The 23,857-nt window shown below is 30.9% G+C and overlaps 1 protein-coding gene across 24 annotated transcripts in view; it reads left to right on the top strand.

Moving 5' to 3' along the window:
• LOC105154299 (serine/threonine-protein kinase MARK2) overlaps nt 1-23,824 on the top strand; it is a 77,762-nt gene extending 53,938 nt beyond the window's left edge. For 17 of the 24 annotated variants that reach the window (XM_087402823.1, XM_011069735.2, XM_087402822.1 and 14 more), the window contains 14 exons: nt 4,101-4,316; nt 4,682-5,060; nt 5,135-5,355; nt 5,530-5,641; nt 6,465-6,577; nt 6,665-6,866; nt 7,231-7,434; nt 8,037-8,238; nt 9,580-9,747; nt 11,323-11,443; nt 11,572-11,660; nt 18,970-19,011; nt 20,246-20,357; nt 20,517-23,824. In XM_087402823.1, the coding sequence (XP_087258949.1) occupies nt 4,101-4,316; nt 4,682-5,060; nt 5,135-5,355; nt 5,530-5,641; nt 6,465-6,577; nt 6,665-6,866; nt 7,231-7,434; nt 8,037-8,238; nt 9,580-9,747; nt 11,323-11,443; nt 11,572-11,660; nt 18,970-19,011; nt 20,246-20,357; nt 20,517-20,735 (2,400 nt within the window). In that variant the 3' untranslated portion in view covers nt 20,736-23,824. Of the gene's footprint in view, nt 1-4,100; nt 4,317-4,681; nt 5,061-5,134; nt 5,356-5,529; nt 5,642-6,464; nt 6,578-6,664; nt 6,867-7,230; nt 7,435-8,036; nt 8,239-9,579; nt 9,748-11,322; nt 11,444-11,571; nt 11,661-13,483; nt 15,325-18,969; nt 19,012-20,245; nt 20,358-20,516 lie in introns of those variants that run through there. The other 7 variants (XM_011069728.2, XM_011069729.2, XM_011069736.2 and 4 more) reach the window with 7 other exon arrangements.
• Nucleotides 23,825-23,857: the final 33 nt, after the last annotated feature.

The following is a 23,857-nucleotide window of genomic DNA, read 5'->3' as shown; positions in this document are numbered from 1 at the left end:
CTTTCTAATATTTTTAATATTAAAATTGAACAAAGTTAATAATGTAGGCGTTTTTAATGACATTAAACATATTTATCAATCTCATATATAGCGCTAGATTATATTCCGATAATCTTCTCGGTGTTCATAGTAGTAGTTGATTCGAGCAGCTGACGAGGCGAAAAGCCTCGTTGCTAGGTAGGAGGATGATAAAGGTGAAGATGTAGCATCCCACTCTTTACATCCCACAGATGCGTGCGTCATCATCAGAATGTATGTACATATCGATATCTTGGAATTAGAGCTGTCGATATCTTCTCATAGATATAGAGAGCAGAAAGCTCAATCTTTTCTACTTTCAGTGTTTTCTTTTTCTTATAAAACAGTGTTATGTCAATTTCTTTTTTTATTTCAAAGTGCCAATATTATAATAACTAGTAGTTACCAAATGTTGAATGAATTAATGTCAATCAAATGTTTGATTAATATAACCAGAAATAATTTTATCTTCTCAAATATTTAATAAGATCATCAAACATAATAATATAACTGAATATTTAGTAATAATTACTAAATATTAAAAAAAATAAAATTATTTTTGGTTATATTAACCAAACATTTGATTGAAATTATTTCACTCAAAACATTTGATAGTTATTACTAGATTCTTTTTACAGTGTACATAACCATCTCTCTTACAAGTTTAATAATCATAAAGGAAAAGTCATTTCTTTTATAGCGTGTGTTAAACATTTCATTTTCTTTAGGACGCATTAACGCTTGCGCTTTGCGACATTCGGTCCGATCAGCTGACTAGGTTGAAACCTTCTGTTATCTCAACTGATGCGAGCAGCACCCTCAGTTAAAAGAGTAAAACACGGAATAAACGTGTGTCAGTGGTTCCCATTTTCTGCGACGCATGCGTTCTTCGAAAGGGGTAGCAGAGAGAGAGAGAGAGAGAGAGAGAGAGAGAGAGAGAGAGAGAGAGAGAGAGTGGGCGACGTTGAGGCTAGGCATTCAAGGGTGGTTCTCTCGCACGTTTCCACCGAGGAGGGTGGCGGTGCCGTGTATTGATTCTGCCTTTGCATCCCTCAGTTGTGTGGTCTCTTCTCCGAGGGTGGTTCGTTTCGAGGGTGGAAAAGGGAAAAGGCAGTCGCGTACGGTCGTCGTCGCCGTCGACGACGACCAAAGCAACTGTCTCGCGTTTCTCAATCAGTCTTCTCGTCTCATCACTCCTCTTTCTTTCTTTCTCTCTTTCTCTTTCTTTCTTTCTCTTATGAACACAAGACAGTGTTTGATAATTGTGACATAGAAAGATTTGCGAACAGTGACATCGCATCTGCCTTTGATAAGAGCTCAAAGACCCTTGACGGAAGTGGTATATCTTGAAGAACTTAGCCTGCGATACCTAATACGATATTGAAACTCCTATCGGATTCACACAGTTTCGATAATCACCTACGAAAGTATTTTGATAATATACATCACTAATTTGATTATAGTTTCATTAATTGTCAGTGAACTATCATCGTTGATGGATCGATGTTAAATGTGAACTATGCTGGTGAGAGATGGTGTCGCTGACGTCTTGCCACATTATCGTTAACCGAAGGTTGATGAGATAGCGATTAGTATAGTCATGCAGTGACGTCTGAAAAAATAACGTACATGTGACACGCCTTCGTTGAAAATGAATTGGATTTGATTGCAATTGTATTTAGAATTGATTGATAAAAATCAAAAGCGATTTATATATATATATATATATATATATATATATATATATATATCTAAGTTATTTTTATTGAAACAAAATTTTTCCAAAGCCATTACCCACTTTTTCATTAAAGTTAAATTCTACGAGAAGAGAGCAAGCTTTCTACAAACAACAAATCCATGCAATGCAAGTTACTCTAGTTGAGTATAAATATCATCTTCGAGGATTCAATTTGCAGTTCAATACCAGTACAAAGAGTGCCTAATGAAACATATCGGACACTGATGTTCTCTGAATTACGTCATGTATTTTGTAAACGGGTTCGCGCGCGGTAAAACAAAGAGATTTATCACTTGAGAAACCTAATTCAAACGTTATTGGAACTCAAAGAGAAGTGCCCCTTTAAATCGAGATACCAAAGTCAGCGGCCGATTATACTTATTTATTTCTTCAGTCGAAGATCAAAGTGTTTGCCTAACGACAGATGGTGGTGATATAACAATCAGTTTATCATTGAAATACAGTAGTGGTTTTTATACAACACTGCTTGTATTTTTGGTAAAATGAACCAGCGTGACGATACGCTTCGCGAATTGACTCATCGCTCGACCTTCCAAAACGATCGACCACAGAAACTGCGATCACAGTTGGTCTTCGTTATCGAAGAAGAATCGAGAATTAAGTTATCTTTAATAAAATAAAGAATTAGAACAAAGACAATAAGAGAGAATTGTGAAATAAAACTATAGTGATCAAAGGGCATAATATAACAGCTCGCGTATTAAGATCTACGATTTATATCCTGCCATGTTGAATTTTTTCGGCGCATTCTCGTATTATTGGCAGTCAGACAGAACAAGTAATCTACTGACGGTTTAGATCGTGCGCATGCGAGCACGAGGAAGTGGTTTACCGTCGGATCCGTCGTCGATCCGGCGTTCATCGATTGTCTAGTTGGGATTTACAAACAGTCAAACTGGCGGCTTCTAAAATTGCGGCCACCACCAACTCGCGCAAGATGGTCACACGTGGCTTCCTGCGGGTAATACTTAAATCCTGCGAAATTAATTGTTAAGTTGCCTGTCCTGATTATTCTTTGTTTTCTCTGCTTTTCATTACATATCCGCGTTAATAATATATTTTTATCGTACTTAAGTAGCAGCTTTTATTTCAAATTCTTGATACCTCTTTCAATTCAAAGGCACGTATCTGACTGGTCGCGAGCATAACGCATTTAAATACTTCGATTTCTTTCATAAATACGCTTGTCACATCGATATTCTGCCGTTTTTCCTTTCTTCTCTCTTTTTATTTCTTTTATTAAAGGTATAGCGAGAAAAGAAGTAAAAAATCGTATACGCAACGTCAACGTAACGCAACGGTTGTCCTCGCAATTAATACGAAAGTCCAGCGTGTTTCACTCGGAACAATCTGTATCTGGTGTATTTTAACAAGCTTTAATTAATTCCATTGACAATGGCCGCCGCCGTGCCTGGAAGTGTCAAGTGCGGCCGCGTAAGCATGTGCGTATGCGTAAATAAATGCGACATTGTGCGAGGAGGGAGAGAGATCCGCGATATTCCTCGAGATGTAGCATTCTTGAGGAATGTGCGCTGAGCTCTTAACGAGCGTTTGCCCCGTATTTCTCGTGCCTCATTCCATGACTTTAAACGCCGCGCTCGGAGATGCGACCTAAGTTTCTGAAATAGTTGGCTATTTACGACGCAACTTTGCACAGCGTTCTCCCGTTTCTCGAAATAAATTAGCACGCACGGTATACTTATAGCGTTTAAAATAATTTCTAAATTATTGAATTTATTTAGATTATGCATTATGTAAATCTATGAATAACTTTTAATTTAATTAAACGTTTCTCGTTCATATTTTGTGCAGTAATATCGGTTATTTTAGTTTTAATTATATATCCACTAGTATTAATTGTATATATTCACTGATTCTTTCTTTTTTATTAAGAATAAACTATACATGTACTATGTTTATAATTTCGATTTATTTATTCTTATTAGGATTCTATAATTATAACATTAATTATATTTTAGATATTAAACTAGTAAAGAAAACATATAATGTTGTATGTATATTGTCTTTACTAGTTTTATCTAGTAATTAACTATATCTGTGATTTGATTTTGATTTCTGAAATATACAATTGATGTTACAATCATAAAGTCTCAATGAAAATGAATGAATCGAGATTCTATTTGTAATTAATTTTACCAAATAAAAAATTTTTGACATTTACAAGTTTGTCAGAACAATGCTATTTTTCGCGATTTTTATTCAGAAACGAAAATTTCTTTGTATACATTGATTTAACAGTAACATTATTTACAATTTATTTGATTTTTATTTGCTTATCGATCATGATTTTTTTGTGTTACAGACGGGGGATGGCGTAGGGGTGTCGAGTAGCGGAGGTCGACTCTCCTCGAGGAGTCGAACCTCCGAGGAACCTCATATCGGCAAGTACAAATTACTGAAGACCATTGGCAAAGGCAATTTTGCCAAGGTGAAGCTTGCTAAGCATGTACCCACGGGGAAGGAAGTAGCCATCAAGATCATCGATAAAACTCAATTGAATCCCGGTAGTCTTCAAAAGGTAATATTATATCGTCATTATCTTATGTTTTCTTATAATTTCCTTTTCTTACATAAGTTCAATAAAACAGAATTATAGATGTAAAAATGAGAATTGTTAGAACTAATATAAATTGTATCGTTTTAATGTATATTATGTTACATACCATTAACCGTTATTTAAAATTGATTGCTATAACATGCAAGTCATTCTTTTAATTATATTGATTTATTTTGCATGCTAATATTTTTACAAAAAGAACTGTTATTGTTTGTGAGTCATGTCGCATTATCATAATTTAACAGGAAAAAAACTTCAAATTATACATGTATCTCATAAATGTAAATACCTGTGTGATTCATGCTGATACATCTGATCAATTACAGTTGTTCCGAGAAGTCAGGATAATGAAGATGCTCGACCATCCAAACATAGTGAAATTGTTTCAAGTGATCGAGACTGAAAAGACACTGTACCTGGTAATGGAATATGCCAGTGGCGGCGAGGTCTTTGACTATCTGGTCCTGCATGGGCGGATGAAAGAAAAAGAAGCGAGAGCGAAGTTTAGGCAGATCGTTTCTGCTGTGCAATACTGCCATCAAAAGAAGATCATTCATAGAGACTTAAAAGCTGAAAATCTGTTGCTCGATAGTGAAATGAATATCAAGATCGCCGATTTTGGTTTTAGCAATGAATTTACACCCGGTAACAAGTTAGACACATTTTGTGGTTCACCTCCGTATGCCGCGCCGGAACTTTTTCAAGGTATTTCCTTGAAGTGATTTATATGGATTTGCATGTTAACTTGAAATTTACTTATACAATTTTTCCATTTACAGGAAAGAAATACGATGGTCCGGAAGTGGACGTATGGTCGTTAGGTGTAATCCTATACACATTGGTGTCCGGCTCACTGCCTTTCGATGGTTCGACATTGAGAGAATTGAGAGAAAGAGTATTAAGGGGGAAATATAGAATTCCGTTTTATATGTCCACCGACTGTGAAAATCTTCTCAAGAAATTTTTGGTGCTCAATCCAACGAAAAGAGCCTCACTAGAGGTACGTAGGGATCAGATTCAAATTATATGAACTCTCTATTTTATTGTATGAACTCTATTACCTTATTAGATAAGGTATTAATTATTTTATCAATGTATTCACAAGTGATATATTTTAATGACACGTAAGTTCATGTTTAAAAGAAATATAATCTAATACTTTTTATTATTATAGAACATAATGAAGGATAAATGGATGAATTTGGGATACGAAGATGACGAATTAAAACCGTACTTAGAACCTGAACCTGATTATAGAGATCACAAGAGGATAGGTGAGTCTGCCAGTATGTACATAACACTTACTACTTACCGTTTTTATGTTTAATGTTACATTCGTTGTGAACATTCTATACTATTTTTTTAACATGATATCAACGACAAAGATCAGCTTCTGTTTTCTTCGATGACATATTTTCAAATTGTATAATATATTATAGTTTTAATCTGGATTTTTTGTACAATTTCTCTAAGAATGTTCACATAATTGGATGTTTCTTCTAGTTAGATAATTGTGCAATAATCACTATTAATATATTATCAAAATATATCAGACTTTCATTATTATTTAATAATATGTTCTATCTCACAATTTTATATTATAATGCTAAATAGAGTTTTTAAAACATGCACAATTTGAAATAATTTCTTACTAAATTAGTAAAGTAAGAAATGCACATTTTTTTGTGCACAGCATAGAAACACCATAACTTATTTTTCAAGTTCTTATTTAGTCTGATATATTTATATCTGTATGTGTGTTGTGATCTGCTTCTTAAAATATCTTTTTATTGCATGGAAATATATTTTATTATTAGTAAAAAAAAATAAAATTTTTTAATTAATGCTAATATTAAAATTGAATTAAAATTATATTTTATTTTTAATGTATGTTAAAACACGGATATATTATTAAGGATAAATTTAATTTTTAAGAATTTACTATATTTCTAAATGTTGGATAGTATTTGTTATGACAAACCATACATACCAAGCTTTTTGTTTTAATTTTTTTTTTATATCTTTTTGATTTTGAATTATGAATGTTGTGTTGGGAAATTGTTTCAATTCTAATAGATGTGACTATGCCGCCACGCATTTTTATTTCAGAGGCCTTAGCCAGTATGGGATACACTCGAAGCGAAATAGAGGATTCTTTAGGACAAGCGAAATATGACGATGTATTCGCTACGTACTTGCTCTTAGGTAGAAAAACAACAGATGTAAGTATACGATATATCAAGATTAATATACAGTACATGATAGCGTTTCAAAATCCTAATATTTTTCCCGAATTTTGGTCTGTACAGCCTGAAAGCGATGGATCACGGTCAGGTAGTTCATTATCATTGCGTAACATTCCACCTCAAGTCAGTTCAGGTGGTGGAGGAGGAAGCAGTGGAGGAACAGGTGGCGCAGTACAGAGTCCATCTCACAGAGGTGTTCATAGAAGTATTTCTGCTAGCAATCCAAAACCCAGTAGACGGGCCTCGTCTGGTGGTGAAACTCTTCGTAAGTGTTATATCCGTTTGTTTTAACCGTAACTCTTATGCAGTACGGCGATTTAAACTTTACTGTCAAATAACAAGCATGGATAAGGACATTTATCAAACTTAGGTAAGACGAGGTATCTGTATTTCCTTGTGATCGGAAATTGTGCAACAATTTTTATATTATTTATTTGTGCTGGAAAAAGATAGCGCAGCTACTAGTTAATGTATAGTTTAATTGTTAAACTAAATTTGTAACAAAAGTGATATGATGAATGTTGAAATATAGTAACAAAAATCGATGCGATTGTTTGCTGATAAATCTGTTAGTACAAATACTGTGTCTAAAATAGAAGATTTCATTGCATAATTTTTTTCCTTATTAGGAGGTGCACCCAGTCCAGGTAACGCAACGAATCACAATCATGCAACTGCAGTAACTGGTACAACTGTGACTGGAAGCGGGGGTAGTAATTTTAAACGACAAAATACTGTGGACGCTGCTACGATCAAGGAAAACAGTGCTCGAGTTTCTGCAAGCCGACCCTCTGCAACTAAAAATAGTCAATCACCTGGGCAATTAGATACTAGTGAGTTGTTGTTATTTTGTTTTTGAACGATACTTTATGATAGAAATATCTTATGAATAGATATTTGTCGATTATTTGTCGTTCTATATCTTCTTTGTGATGTTTGAGCAAAGTTTTTGGATGAGGGAAGTTGCTTTGGATAAGGTTGTAGCGGTTTAATAGCTAATTTGCAATTTGTAATTTATCTGTACTATTCCATATTATCTATTTGTGTTATTTGTACTATGCCATATTGTTCATAAATAGTAAATTTTATCATATTTATTACAATCATATCATCGAAGATTCTGATCATACGTGTTTTAATGTCAATCATACCTGTTTCTTATATGTTTGTAAGAACATGCAATCACATTGTCATAATTTTACCGCATATTATGCACATATATTTCTAAAATTTGATCATTTGTCATGTATTGATTTTTCAAGAAAGAGACAGTGGTATTATTTTATTTATTCTATGTTTGTTTCTTAATATGGAAGCAGGTTAGACATAGCAATTCATAATCTTTGTAACATGTTTTTATTTGTTATAATTTTGTTATAATTTAAAGTATGTTGCTTTTTGTTTTGTGTTGAACCATATCTAATGAGGCTTGCAGTGACAATGTTCATTCTAGGCGTCGGTACAAGTCCTGGTGGAAAAGCAAGGGTAGGCAAGAGCAACACAATGAACGCAGGGGTAGGTGGTGGTCGGCCTCTCACCTCACCTGCTCCTAGTTCTGTTGGTCGACGTAGCACCATCTCCTATGATCAAGCGAAAACATCATCAGCATCTACTGAAAGAACCAACGAAGTACCCAGGTATTGTGATATCCAAATTATTTTTACCTGAAATATGCGATCTATTTACACGAAAATGTAATACATATATAATAATTAAAAAATAAACGTAGTGCTACGAAATTTTTTATTACATTTTTACTGATATTCTATATAGATTTTTACTTCTCAATATATACTTAACATATGAGATATTGGACATGAATATTTAGTTTTCGTTTCTTACACAACATTACAAAACTTGCTATTAATTATTAATCTATATTCGTAAATTAAATTATAGTCCAGTATTTCATAAGCTATATAACAATATATATATTATATATACAAAATAAATATTAGTGCATCTCGTGTGACGTTTTCTATTGACTTAACACTTTCACTAACTGTAGACGACTGACTTCTTATGTGTGCAAAGTACACTAAACCATTATTCAAGAAACGATTTGATAATCGAGTGAACAATAACAATGTCTGTCATTAAAAGCCGCGGGGAATTCATTTGTTTGTTGCATTGCTCTAGCATGTTGGCTGCTGCCTGCCAATCGTTCATTGCGATATCACTTTCTTTATGGCTTGACAGATGTATCAAACGGACAGTCTGATGTAACGTTTATACATGTACAGACGCTTGCTGAAATGATATCAGACAACAATCGCATCCACGCGTATAAAAACTCAATGATCTCAAATATACATATATTTCAAACGATGTAGACACACATTATCATCATACATTGTTCATTCTTATATATACGTTATAGCATCATATTCTGTTTCTTATCGTATGATACTTCGCGAAGTTACATTAGCTATAGCAGTTTAGTATTTTCATTCTCCTCTTTCTATCCTTATAATTCCCTTTTAAATTCCTTATTAACGAATTTTTGTTACAAGAAATATTTCTATAAAATTATATATAATTTATACATATATATATATATGTTATACATACACGTATCTATATATACGTATATATACGTATATGCACAAATTTTTTTTAGAATTTTTTCTTGATAAAATATTCATGTATAAAAATTAATTCAATATATTTTTTCTTCTTTTCCAAGACGATATACGACATAAAAATAAACGACATTACAAGTAAAAAGTAACAAGTCATTGTTTGAAACAAGTAAGAAAATTCTTAATGTAATTATTTATCTAAGAATTTAATTATATACCTTACATAAATACGTAATGAAATATTTTCGATGTCTGTTACAAATCTTAGATCTCGCCCCGTTTTGCTTCTGTACAATCTTAAAAAGTTGTTCTGGTCTTTTATTATATAAAAAACAAAAATAGGATTAAATCGTGGTCCATAAGGCTTGGCAATTTGCTGATTAGTTTTGTGCACAGCCTGGGCGAGGGCACTAGACCAACGCGGGGTCACACCAAGTCTGCGAGCATCAGCGCAAGTCACCGTTCCTCAAGTGGTGTACCCCCCAGCGACCATTCACTACTGGACCCTCAACCACGCAACGCCCACAACTCCTTACTCGCCACTGCTGACCCCCTTAGGCAGAGGTACAGGCCCCCGATGCCTAATACAAAAACCGAAAGACCTGCATACATTCCAGCATATTTAATATTTAAATATGTATATATTTCGGATACATTCGTTCTCTTTCATTTGGTTACTTCTTTCTTGGGCCACTAACTCTCTTAGGGGTAATTAGGTCTTTTACTATTATAGTCTTTCGCAATTTCTGCCGGAGCGGATAATGAGAACATTCGTTTCTCAGAAGCTCAAAAACGACAGTGCTAATCTCTTGGAGTGCTCTGTTCAAAAAATTGTCGACATAGGATTCTCTAGGATAGTTTTTGGTCATTCTTTCATTATTTTTTAATTCTCTTTTCTTATTGCTTTTTTTATACTCTTTTTCTCTCTTTACTCTTTCATTCGCATGATATAAACTTTGTTAGATCTCAATAACGGCTTTATTGCTTCTTTTTTCATTTGTATAAATATCATTTAGGTTTGATCATGGTAAAATCATCTCATTATACCGATTCATGATACAATTTCGACATGCTTACAATTCACTTAGAAATTATATGATAATATACTATAGTATATATAGCGGCATGATATTGCAATTAGTTTTCTCAAGGAAATATTTATTCTTAATTTATTATTTCCTACATGATTACGCGTTTGATACATAATATTATATACATATCTATCTTTTTGTATTTTTCCTATTAATTTTGAAAATTTATATCGTATAGAATATAAACTATTTAATATTGTTTGTTTGATAAATTACTTATGACGTGACTCAATGTCTAAGTTAACATCATTTCCTCATAAAGTCCTTTTCTAGCACTATTATACAGTTGCTGTATTTAAAATGTATCTCTCGCAAAAAATACAATTATATTCTTGAAATAATTTCTTTCCATCGATTGATGGAACTTGCATGCGCAGTTGTAGACTGTGCCTATTTACATAATAACCTATTACATATTTTTTATCAATATGAATTAATTTCTCTTATCAATATTGCTTTATTAACTCTACTCATTAATTGCTTAATTTGCAAAATATTACTTGCGCGTTGAAAATTTTTACAATATCTTTAAAAATATGTAGCAATTAAATCAACTTTTTGCAACGTATATAATTAAGTAGTGCAGCGAAAAATTTGTAACTGTTAGAAGAACTTCGTTAAAATTGATCTTGATTGTTGACTTTCTTATCGTCAACTAATTTATTAATTCATACTTTACTTTGGGGATGCTAAAATCTTCAGGTATTTAAAAACTATATTCTGTCAAAAACAGAATTTAAAAAACTTAAGCCATTTTTGAGAAATCTTGCAGACGGATAGATGGATGGATGGATGGCTAGACTAGCACTATGAAATTATAAAGTAAAAAGGTTGCTACGCTGCATTACTTAATAACTAATTTTATTTATTTTATATCTCTTTGCATCTTGATACCAGTTTGAACCGAATGGGTAATATGGTAATATATTCGCTCGAGCATATATTTTTTATTCATAGTGCATAAGAATGAAAATGCTGATAAATCAGCTTATATATCTATCACGCGGTTGCAGTTTGTATTAAAATAAAAATTATTATTTGTTGTTAGTTTGGGTGTATGCACAAGCAACAGACTGGCCACAACCACTACGGCAGCATTTCCACGGAATGTTCCGAGTCGCAGTACGTTCCATTCTGGCCAAAATAGAGCACAGCGAAATCACACTCAGGTGAGTATTTAAAACAGTTCAACTATAGAACAAGAGTTTAATTTGACAAATTTATCTTTTTTTATTAATGATTATTAGTTAATTATTAAGCATTATTTTATTAGCAATTAATATAAATGTTTTTCCAGGGTCACACACAAACGCAGGACACAAATGCAATTAGCCCTCTTGCAAGGCCGTCCTTTTTCTCGAAATTATCTTCGAAGTTCTCCAAACGGTAAGTTCTGATTAAATCTATATAATCTTTAACGATATTAGTATTTGATAGCATGCTAATAATTTGTGTAATTGTAATATTACTACTGTACATTTCCAAACATTTTTTTTGTTAGTTTACGTATTTTGTGAGCCAATTATCTTGTGAAAGACTATATTTAGATCAGATCTTATGAATAAATGATTTTCTAATTAACGTAAACTATAAAATTTTCTTGAAAAATTGTGTGGTCGATACTCAAGTTGTAAAAATGATGAAAATATTAATATTTAGAAGAGAAAAGATGTATTAAAGTACCAAAGTTATTAGCAGTTACCTAAAATCGATCTTTTTAATATAGTTTAATATATAATTATTGTGCATGTATCTAATTAAATCTATATCCACGTGGATGCAAAGAAGGTCCATGAAAGAAAATCAAATATATTTTATAACATAAAGCATTGTTATATATTTTTTATGTATTTCTTTTATTTTTTTCATTCTCTGTATTTTATTTGATTATACATCTACATTTATTGATTTATTTCATGATATATATGTATATATATGTATTAACGTATTCATATATATGTGCATATATATATATATACATGTATATCGTAAGTAGAAAAATATATATTTATAATAATTTCGTGCTATTGCGTTATCCAATTATCCAACAAGTACAGACTGAGAACGCTAGCATAAACATCACAGCTTTGCAGTGGATCCTCAGTGCATGCTTAGCATTTTAAACATTTAAGTGTTGAGATTTTGATATACTAGAATATAGATCTCATATTGTGACATAGTTTGATAAATTGTATCTATTGTTTGCATGCAAAATGATGTTTCTGTTTTTAAGGATGCACAATGACTATGTAATTCTGGAAATTCTATACATCGATATATTTACATATTATAAGGCTATATATGATATTATTTATTACAAATCCGATGAGCCAGCAGCGACCATTATCAATGAAAGCCGCAGAACATGTAGCTTATGCATTTTGTTTCGCTTTATTTATATATTTATATATTTACTTATACATATACCATTTTCATCCTCAAGCGTATCGCGTACTTCACCTATCTGTATTGTTTGTTTGTCCCATAAATATTTGCTTGACAGATTGTATCCTTTAGCTGAATTTTAAGTAGAAATATTTTGGTTCCATTTTATATGCATAACGAAAAATACACAACGTTTTATTTTATATAGAGTTTTTATTCATTCATTATATTATAGATGGAAAATCATATACTATATTGTTATAAAATTCGATATACTATTATATATTGCTATAAACCAAATTCTTTTGAGATCGATTGATGGAAGTAATACACACTGCTCGGCTGAATTCAGGCCACCTCGCATACTCATTGTGCATCCCTTTTTCTCACTCGATTGTAGCGAGGCATATCTTTGATTTATTATTTATATTTATATATATATATACATATATCCATATATATACATATATGGGACTTAATTATCATATCGCACATTCAAATGCCAAATGACAGCGCATACTATACACGTACATAAGTATTTGGAGCTGAGGATGGAAGACTGCAGAATAACGAGAGTATATATATATATATATATGTGTATATATATATATATATATATATATATTTATATCCATATATATTCGTTCTAGACAATTATTATAATTCTTTCATGATATGGTCACTGTACTCATCATTTCAATATAGTACAGAATAATTGTACAGAAATGTGCGAATTGACGGCATCCATAGCCATTGGTGCATCAGAATGAATATCTGACGTTTCTATTATCAATTCACACCGGTATATATATTATATGCTGCAGGCCATGAACCATATAAGCTTCGCTTCATCTCTCGAGTTCCGACAAGCGAAAGGCCATACAGACACGAGTTTTAAACAACCGATGTGCCGACAGTGTCATGATGCAGCATGCCCAATGCGTTCCTAACGCATATTGAATCGAGCTGGGCAAAGAAGCAAAAGTTTATTTATTATTAGTCGACTGCTCAATGGATATTGTGTGATGCATACAATTTTAAAAGAGAAAAGAAAAACTTCAGACTCCGTTATTCTGTGGTTCTCAAGATTGAGTGTAAATTACTTTTTTAAGAACTTTTACATGTCAAGTATTGTGCGTCATCTTCGAGCATACATATGATATATATGTATATATATCGTATATTATCGCAAATTTATATACATATATACGTATGTATATATATGTATGATTACATAATTATTGAAAAGAAAAAAAATGTCTTCCTGAAATCACTAACCAGGAAATCGCCTTACGCATTTAGATATAACACTGGTATCTGTGCCTTTCCTAATTCAGCCTGCCTGTATGCATATTTTACGTCGTTCGTTTAAAAAAAAAACCTAATATTTTCTTTATATTTTTCTACCATTTTTTGCACTATAAAATCTATTTTAGCTCATCTATTTTACTTATGTTATAAAGTAACAGCGAGTAATGTATGTAAAAACTATTTTATGAAGAGCGAGAAAATAGTTAATAGATTGCCTTCCGACGTAAAGTATCTAATATACAAAATGATAGGTGTGAATTTAATAAGTGGGTTCAAAACACTTATATTTAAGCACCGAAAACATATTTTTATGTAACGGCGGATGTGTGACAGGCATAGATTATTCTCCTACATTAAAATTAGCAATTTAGTAATCTTGTAAATATGATGAAATGAGTTTTATTTGCAAATCAACGATACCTACATAAATTAGCACAGAAGATTTTTACAACTCTTAAATATTTTGTGTTTATAAAACGAACTTTTTAATTTCTTATTTATATTTTATCAATGAAAAACACATTTATTCATGTTCCTTGTTTTTGTATTACTGTATATACACACACACACATACACACACACACACATACACACACACACACATACACACGCACACACACACGCACTATAATATTTTTTTCTTTTTATACTGCCTTTAGAAGATAAAAGCGACAGATGCTTGTTAATGTGAAAGTATATATTCGATCGTAATAATTACAAGTGGTAGAGAATTTCGAGTGTGAGGAAAATGTTATAGTTATACTAACACTAATGAACGAACCAGATAGATTTGATAGATAATAGAGTACATGATTGTTCGTACTTTGACAGATTTTTTTAAGTGAAGGAGGAAGTCTCGCCTTGTTTCCCCCGAGCTGAAATGAGAGCGAGCCGCATGCAGATATATCGCGCCATGGCAATCGCATCTTCCACGAATGTATTATTTTATTTCGTTTTTGATTTTCTCTCTCCTTTTTTTCATAAATTACAATGAGGACTAGAATAATGTATATTTTATAACATTATAGTTAATTTTTTCTTTTTTCTTTTTTTTTTTAATATAATAGGAAAATATGTTGGATAATAAATATATGTGTATAATATTTAAAATTATAACATAAAATCTATTGTTTGATAAAATTTTTGTTATTACACAAACAAATATATTACATATTTCACGTAATATAATATTGTTTCATTTGATGAAGCTGGCACCATATGATTGACTAAGTATAATGTGTAATATGTACATATGTTATGGTAAAAGCATATAAATTCAATAATTGTATATATTTACTAATAAATGTATACAATTATTTAAATTAAAGAAAGTTAAGATTAAAAAAAAATAAAATGAATATTATGTTTATTATGACTAATAAATAACACTTATAAGCATATATTTTTATTTAAACTTTAGTAAAAGCATACTAATTCATATAAATTTTTGCGTGCACATTTTGATTGAAAAATGATTTACGAAATTAAACTTATGCAATTTAATATTCCTAATTGAAACAATAACAAAATATTGTACTATAATGTTTTGAACAAAAATGTCATAATTGTTGATTATATTTAAAATAAATATCTTACACAAAACTAAATAAAGTACTTTTTTTAAATACAAGAAGTAAATAAATATGTTATTTAATCAAATATTTCCTATTATTAGATATAATAAACTACACAAAACACAATATTTTTAATCGCATATATATATATATATATATATATATATATATATATATACATATATATATACATATACATGTATGTATGTATATATAATTTGTACATTTTATCCAAATTAGATAGTAAGTGTATACATTTATTAGGAAAAATATCAACTGTCTTCTCTTTCGATAATTTTAATAGTAAAATTAATATATGTATAAATTTACTAACAAATGTATACTATTACTGATTTTATGCTTTTGCTGTATAACATATATATTGTTTTTTCCTTTTTTTTTATATCCAGCATAGATTCCTTTTTCAAAGATAGCGTGGAATACATATTTGATTTCTTGTAATGTCATTAATAAGTCTATATATTGGCTTCTTGTACTGATTCTTTCACTAAAACGAAATTCAAGGAAATACGACCTTTAAAACGAATGGATATGTACGTTGTCATATAATATATACATATGTATGTACAGATATTGACATAGCTACAACATTTTCTTCCGAAGTATCGTACAGCTTCATACTTTTTTGTTATTTATAGATAATTTTGAAGTTATAATAAATAACATGTCTTTGCAAGAATGAAAGAATCTAAATAGACAAAGGAGCTAATTAATTCTATTTGCAATATTAAGAAGAAACGATTCTTACAATTTAATATACTTTATACTTTTATTATGTTGTTTTTTAATTGATTCTTATGTTTATATTTTCTATTTAATGTCAATATAAGAATTGCATTTATATTTGAACATTATTTAGCTAACTCAATTTGTTAAATGCAAATATATTTCGATTGAACAAGTAAAAACATGAAGATATGTAAAAAATGTATCAGGCATTCCACTTTATCTTTTCACTTTAATTAAAGTACATGTTTTTTAATGCGATTAATTAAATATATAACTTATTTTTATCCGAAATTTTTCATTGTCGAGATTCTGTAAACAAATAGCAACAGATTATATAAAAATATTTAATACTTGTATTTAATCCATTAGAATGATTCTTTATTTCTGCAAAGTGGTAATTATAAATACTATTCCGAGGTTGATCTCAAAATTGACTAGTACATTATAATTAGAGTGCTATTTGATTGCAATCAATGGCAATTCAATTTTATCTATCTTGCTTTAATTTATTTTGTTAATAAATATTAATTTGTATTGTATAAATTATTGAGAACGCGACATATAATTGAACATTATTTGATCAAGGCAGGCCATAATTAATTGGTATTTCATTTATTTGTATATTGATTAATGTATCCTAATCTATACATATTGTATCATTATTTAATTATTAGAAATATACAATATTTAAGCACGTATGTCTTTGATAATTTTACTGTATAACAATAAAGAGAAGTATTAATGCTAATTTTTTATTAAAGAGCAATGCTGTGCTTAGTACAATGTAATATTAAAAATCCAATTAAATTAACTGTCATTTATAATAGCTTTTATTCAAGATTACCTTTTATAAATGTCATATTTATCATAGAAATATATATATTTTTCAATATATGAGAGAAATCATACCTATCTACCATATTTTTAATGGAAACTACAAAAACAAGATACGCATAATCCTTTAGTATAAGAGGTGTAGCTATTAAAAATATTAATAATATATCTGCGATTTAACTTTATTTCAATACTAAGTACAGGTATTGGCTTTGCATATATTATAAATTTGAGAATTGTGATCATGTGTTACCCCAATATCGAAGATACGTGCCTTTTCCTATATAATATTGTGTATTTCAAATATCTCGTTACACGATAAATCAATGCACTAATCCTTCCACAGTCATTGCCAATAGCATTTATTAATAATATCTGGTCAACGCAAATAGCATCTACATTTATGTGGCAAATAACTATTATTATACGTTTATTAACGAATTATGGCGTATCCTGTAAAATGGCCTCGGGCTGCTTAAGAATATGTTATCCTACTTGTAACAAATCAGAGAAATTTTATCATCTCTGATCTTTTAAGACATTGATGATTTTTTTATATTCTTTTATATAAAGGATATTTAAAAAATCGTATATTTACTCCTATTGTATGATATAAAATATTTCCAATTAACTTTTCATTTACATCTCCTGAGATTGCACAATTAATGTATCCTGATATATTTAGTATTTTGATATAGTATATTTCCAACGAATGTTTAAAATCATCATTACTAGGATTTGTTTTTGTATTTGTCACATGTTTATCGATATTCGGATACATAAGTGATATTAGAAAATTATATATATTATATATAAAAGTAATAAAATGTAATATCTAAGATTACCCAATAAACTAATGTATATGAAAATAAGAAAAGAGAAAATATTGAACAATTAAAGGAGAAAGTGAGTGAGAGAGAGAGAGAGAGAGAGAGAGAGAGAGAGAGAGAAAGAGAGAGAGAAAAGAGACCACGTCATATTAAAGATATCAAAACATGAGATAAAAAAATTTGTTTGCAAATTATATAAATATAACATGTCTTTAAGTGATTATGCTCTTTGCTGCACTCCAATTACGTGCCCGTCCAAGCATCCGGAAAGGATCCTTAGGATATTCAATTAATTATAGTCAATCCATTTTATTTAAAGAATCTAATTTAGAAATTTTTTTAATTTAGATTTTATGGAGGGCAGTAAACAGCTTATAATATATAAACAAAATAGAGATATTATTTAATAATTTTAAGGAGCAATAATAGTAATAAATTCGCATTAATAAATATGTCAAAAATGTCTTGTATATGTTGTATTAATTTATTTCTAAATCCTTGTATACATAAAAGGAATGTTTTTGCCTGTGCGAAAATATATCTTATAGCGTTCACGATGCATGTAACTCGGTAGGAATGTGTTATGTATGAATTGGGCTCTTTTTATACATTTACACGACACATTTATCCTTTGGTACATCGTATCAGGAATCAGAAATTATTTTAGGCAAAGAATCACGATCACAATTTGCATAACTTAATTTCTTAAAAAAGAAAAAACAGTTATCTTCTTTTAAACAATAACGTTTATATCCGCGTGATATGAGATTTCACATCAACATTACACATCCTTATATTTTCATTAATTTTTATAAGAAACTTATATGTAATTTTGAAAATATCAATATATGACTTCTATTAGAGACTTTCTAAGCTCATCACATCATAATTTTATGTGTTATAATCAGTGTGCAATGGTGACAGGATGGTGATGGTTGTATACATATGACAATTTGATTAATTTATCATGTTTAGTGTTTGTTAGCAACTGCCTTTGTTTTGTTATTTCAGCCCCATGGACCCATCCGTACCCCCCAAGCACCTAGTAGTGAGGTACGTTGCTACATACCATAATACCACTATCCGTATTCTAATTTCACTCATTTATTCCTTGATTTTTCGTACATCCAACTTTTTGTTGTCGATCATTATCAATGTATGACGCGTACTTATATTCGTCGTTTAAATAGAATATAATATTTAATGCACGTACGTTGATATCTACGATGATCTTTGTGTAACATAATATGCATATTTTTGTAAAGTGATTTAATATTGCCCGTTAAAAATATTTAATATTTTAGATAATTATGCAAACATAAAAATTATATTTTAATTTAAGGTTAAAGCTCTGTGGAAAGAAATATTCTAATTATATATAATTAACATAAGATGATATTTGATATATACATGTGTGGAACATACTGGATTGATTCTTGTCATTTTTGTCTAGTAACTTTCAATTGACTTATTATTTACATACTTTATCAGTCACATATAAATTACAATATTTTTCTCATTATTATTTATTATCATAAAAACATCCCAAGACTTGATATTACGATAGTATATGATATCTGTTATAATATATGTTCAAGATTGCAACGATTCACATATAATTTTTGTTTTTTGTGTAACTCACTTTTAAGTGTTCTTTACTATATAAATGTAAATATATGTATGCAACACTAAAATTACAATTAAATTTATGACATAAATGATTTGCATGTCACGCATGTATGTTATAACTCTCCATAGGGTTTGATTCTGGATGAATTTCCATTTTACATTATCTATCGGCAGCTTGCAAAGATTTTAGCACAACGTTATATCTTAGAATCTCTTTTAAGCGGATTAAGAATTTATTTTTGCGCCACGATCGCAAGCTTGAAGCTTCAATGTACAACATATCACATTGTGCACAAGATCGACATTTTACATAACTCGATATATTTCGTAATTTTTAGTTTGATCCTAATATGCATAAAATAATGTTATAATTTTTAATAATAGATAAAAACAATACACGTGAGAAATATTTAGATAAATTCGTGAATTCGTAAAACGCTCTCATAATGTTAGACATAAAAAAAATATGCAAGGTAGAAGTATTCGGAATTTCGCCACATGATGTAGAAGTATTCGGAATTTTGCTACATGATGGAGAACTTTTTTTTATTGTAGTTGGATTTATACCGCCGTATTAAATTTATTCGTAATTGTGAAACCTGTACCACTGGAATTGCTTTAGATAATTGAACGGGTTTAAGATATCTTTTTGTTACAGCGGAGCTACTACTAACGACGAACAGGTCAAACCGCGCAGTCTACGCTTCACGTGGAGTATGAAGACTACCAGTAGTCGAGATCCTAATGAAATAATGTCCGAGATCCGAAAGGTATTGAAAAAGAGAAGCATGTTACCGAATGTCATACGATATCGAAGGCGATATATTTTACGAATACAGAGCTAAGCCTGTTTACACCTATCTCTTTGAGACGGATGATATAACATTTATATATAGGAGACTAGACGTTATCATATTGTCTTCTTCCAGGTATTGGATGCCAACAAATGCCAGTACGAACAACGCGAGCGATTCCTGTTGCTGTGCGCGCACGGTGAGGCAGCGACGGACAGCCAAGTACAGTGGGAGATCGAGGTCTGCAAATTGCCACGACTTTCCCTGAACGGAGTACGGTTCAAGCGTATCTCCGGGACATCAATCGGTTTTAAAAATATTGCCAGCAAAATCGCGAACGAGCTCAAGCTGTGACTGTCAGCCACGGGCGCCCTAGCCGCCAATCGCGCCAACCCATAACGACCTCGTGAGCGTAGCCACCAAGTGGCGGTGGTCACCGAGGAGTTTTACTCTTGTTTCTTCTTCTGGGACTCCGACTCCGAATCCGATACCCAAGAAATATTCGTTTAAACGCGATTCCTCCGTCCCAGTCGACGAACATCATTGTCAGGTGAGAGAGAAGAGAGAAAGAAAGATAGAGATCTTCTCACGTATTTGTCATCTCTTCTGCGTTGGAGGTACCGCTATTAACGATTCGTCGAAAAAAGTTTGAAACTGTGATCCGTGATGACTAATACGTATACAAATACTCCCGAGTGCCAAAATGGAGAACTAGATCGGGTCCTCGTAACGCTTTGCGAGCGAGAAAAAGAGAGGGAAAGAACGAAAGATAAGAGAGATGGTCCAGCTGACCTGATCAACCGTACAAAGAAGCTGGTATTAGACACAATAATCTATATTTATTAATTTTGAATTTTTGTTTTCGTTAACAAGATGTGCATCCGAACGAAAATAATCAGTCATTACAGGTTGATCTGCTTTTCCAATTATCGAACAATTCGTCACATCTGTCATGAAGTATAGCTTCATTTTTAAACAGTATTATGTTTCGTGTTATTCTTGACGTTGAAGGTACCTGCATTCAAATTGATATGTCTCTAGAATGTTGAACACTTACCGCGTATACTATCGATGACTAAGATGTTGAAAGATTAAAGAATCGATTCAATCGGATTGTTAAATGTGCCTAATAAAACATTTCTCATCTATTTTGTTTTTCATGGCGACAACGTTCCTTGTACAATAAAACAACGCGATGATATGGAAGATAAAAGAAGCAATACATCTACAACGTCAAGAGATTTCTCTGTAACTTCCTGTTTTTCTCCTAATCTTATGTATCTTGTATGTAAAATTTTACTAATAGAGATTTTGCCTGTAAATAATTTGACAAATTTACAGAACCGAGAGACATGTGTTGCGTTCTGTATCGACGAGAATCTATCATTTATAATGCATTAGCGCCATGAACGAATAATGAATTGAATTATTTCAATGTTGCACAATATGCAACTGTTTATTTTTTTCGAACGTTTTTATGATATACTTTATCTTTTTTTATCTATAGCATAAGTTTGAAAATACGCAGCACTATAGACATTAGCCAATTATGATTAAAACATGTAATAATTATTGTTATTAATACTTTTATTTTTATCATAGACGACAAGAGAGAGTTTTATATATATACATGTATATGTATGTGTATATATATATATATATATATATATATATATATATATATATATGTATATATATAGTATACATAATACTATAAAGGTAGAAGCAGAGAAATTATTAACATAATTTAGAAATACCATCGAGTTATTACTCGTGTTTCATGTGATTAATACACACAATTCATCATTCTAAAAATTGAAATTAAATATAAATCTAAACTACATCAGTAATAACAAGATCTGTTATTTCTACGAGAAATATGATAATACAATTAAATTTAAGTATTATAATTGGCTATATTGTACTATTTAATCTTTTCATTCAGAAGTATATTTGCAGTTGAATGAAATAAAATTAGGGATTACCGTAAACCGTAGAAGAGCGAAACTAGAGACTTGGTGTATATAGTATACAATTACGAAGGTACTAAAAATTAATGAGAAGAGAGAAAGAAAGTAAGAAAGGAGGGAGAGAGAGAGAGAGAGAGAGAGAGAGAGAGAGAGAGAGAGAGAGAGAACTTCACACACCAAAATCATAAAATACACTTTAAAACTCAAGTATCGCAAACTTTTTATATTTGCCTAAGATTAATGAAGTACGTTATTAAAATAGGCAATGATTAATTTATTTACATACTATAAACTCAATGATTTTTCACATTTCTAACACTTGCTACACTGAAAAATACAGAATAACTTCAGCGCGCCAGCACGACGTACAATCGTGATACGTCGTGTTGCGGATCATGAAACGACTGATAGCAACTAAGTATCGGCGCCAATTGTCTGTTACTGAACATCTTGACAAAAATTCTAAGTAAATGATTAACGCAGCACTGGCATCGGGACTTATCTTCTTTATGCATAACCATACCAGTTTCGTGTCATCGGATTACTCCATGAACCAATAAGCGAGATAATGTAATATAACGACATAGTAATAATGTTATCGATTTACATTTTAAGGAGAGACAATTTAGATGCAAATATTCACACACTTCTCTAAAAGAGAGAAAAAGAAATATATATATATATATATACATATATATATACATATATATATATCCAATCACTTTTAAGGAATTAGACTGGAGGATAATAATCGTTTTCTTTTTTTCATTTGTTCCTACGTCAATCAGAATTAATATCCTGAGTACAATCGAACATCATTATTATTATCATGTAAAATAAAAAGAAAAGGATTGTAATCCAGAGCGGCCGTTGTAAATGACTCTATAAAGATATACACATACAATAGGAATGATTATCATTATTATTATTATTATTATTATTATTATTATTATTAATGTTAACGTAAGGTCCTTCAGGTAGCATATTAATAATACACATCCCCGACATATAGACGAATTATCGTAATCTATACATAAATTCATCCTTCGCCGGCTTGCTTTATGAAATAAATGTATAAATTAACGATCGATGCGTAAGTGAAGAAGAAGATATAAATCTAAAGACATTCATAATTTTAACGCGTGAGAGAAGGATTCAAGTGACAATTAGAATCGCGGAGCTACACGGGCGACGCTTAGAATCAAATTTGGCGTAACGCCGGGGGAGTTTTCTTGTGATTTTTTTTTGTATGTAAGTATCGCGAAAGAATATATTACTTCCGCCGGTAGTCGCCCGCGTGGCTGCGCCCGACAACCACTCGACGCGCACATAACACACATACGTGAATTACATACATAGACACGTCGGTCTTTGTAGATAGGTACATACATATACAGCTTTGCTAAGTGTTTTCTGGTGATCGGTATCTAGCCAAAATGTAGCAAAACGTTTATAATAAAATGGTAACATGCATTGTTTCCCAATTCAGATTCCTGTCAAACGTGC

This window comes from Acromyrmex echinatior, chromosome 2 (genome assembly GCF_024713525.1).
Source record: "Acromyrmex echinatior isolate Ae372 chromosome 2, ASM2471352v2, whole genome shotgun sequence".
NCBI lineage: Eukaryota > Metazoa > Arthropoda > Insecta > Hymenoptera > Formicidae > Acromyrmex > Acromyrmex echinatior.
The sequence above is the reverse complement of the archived record's forward strand: the minus strand, read 5'-3'. Positions and strand labels throughout refer to the sequence as shown.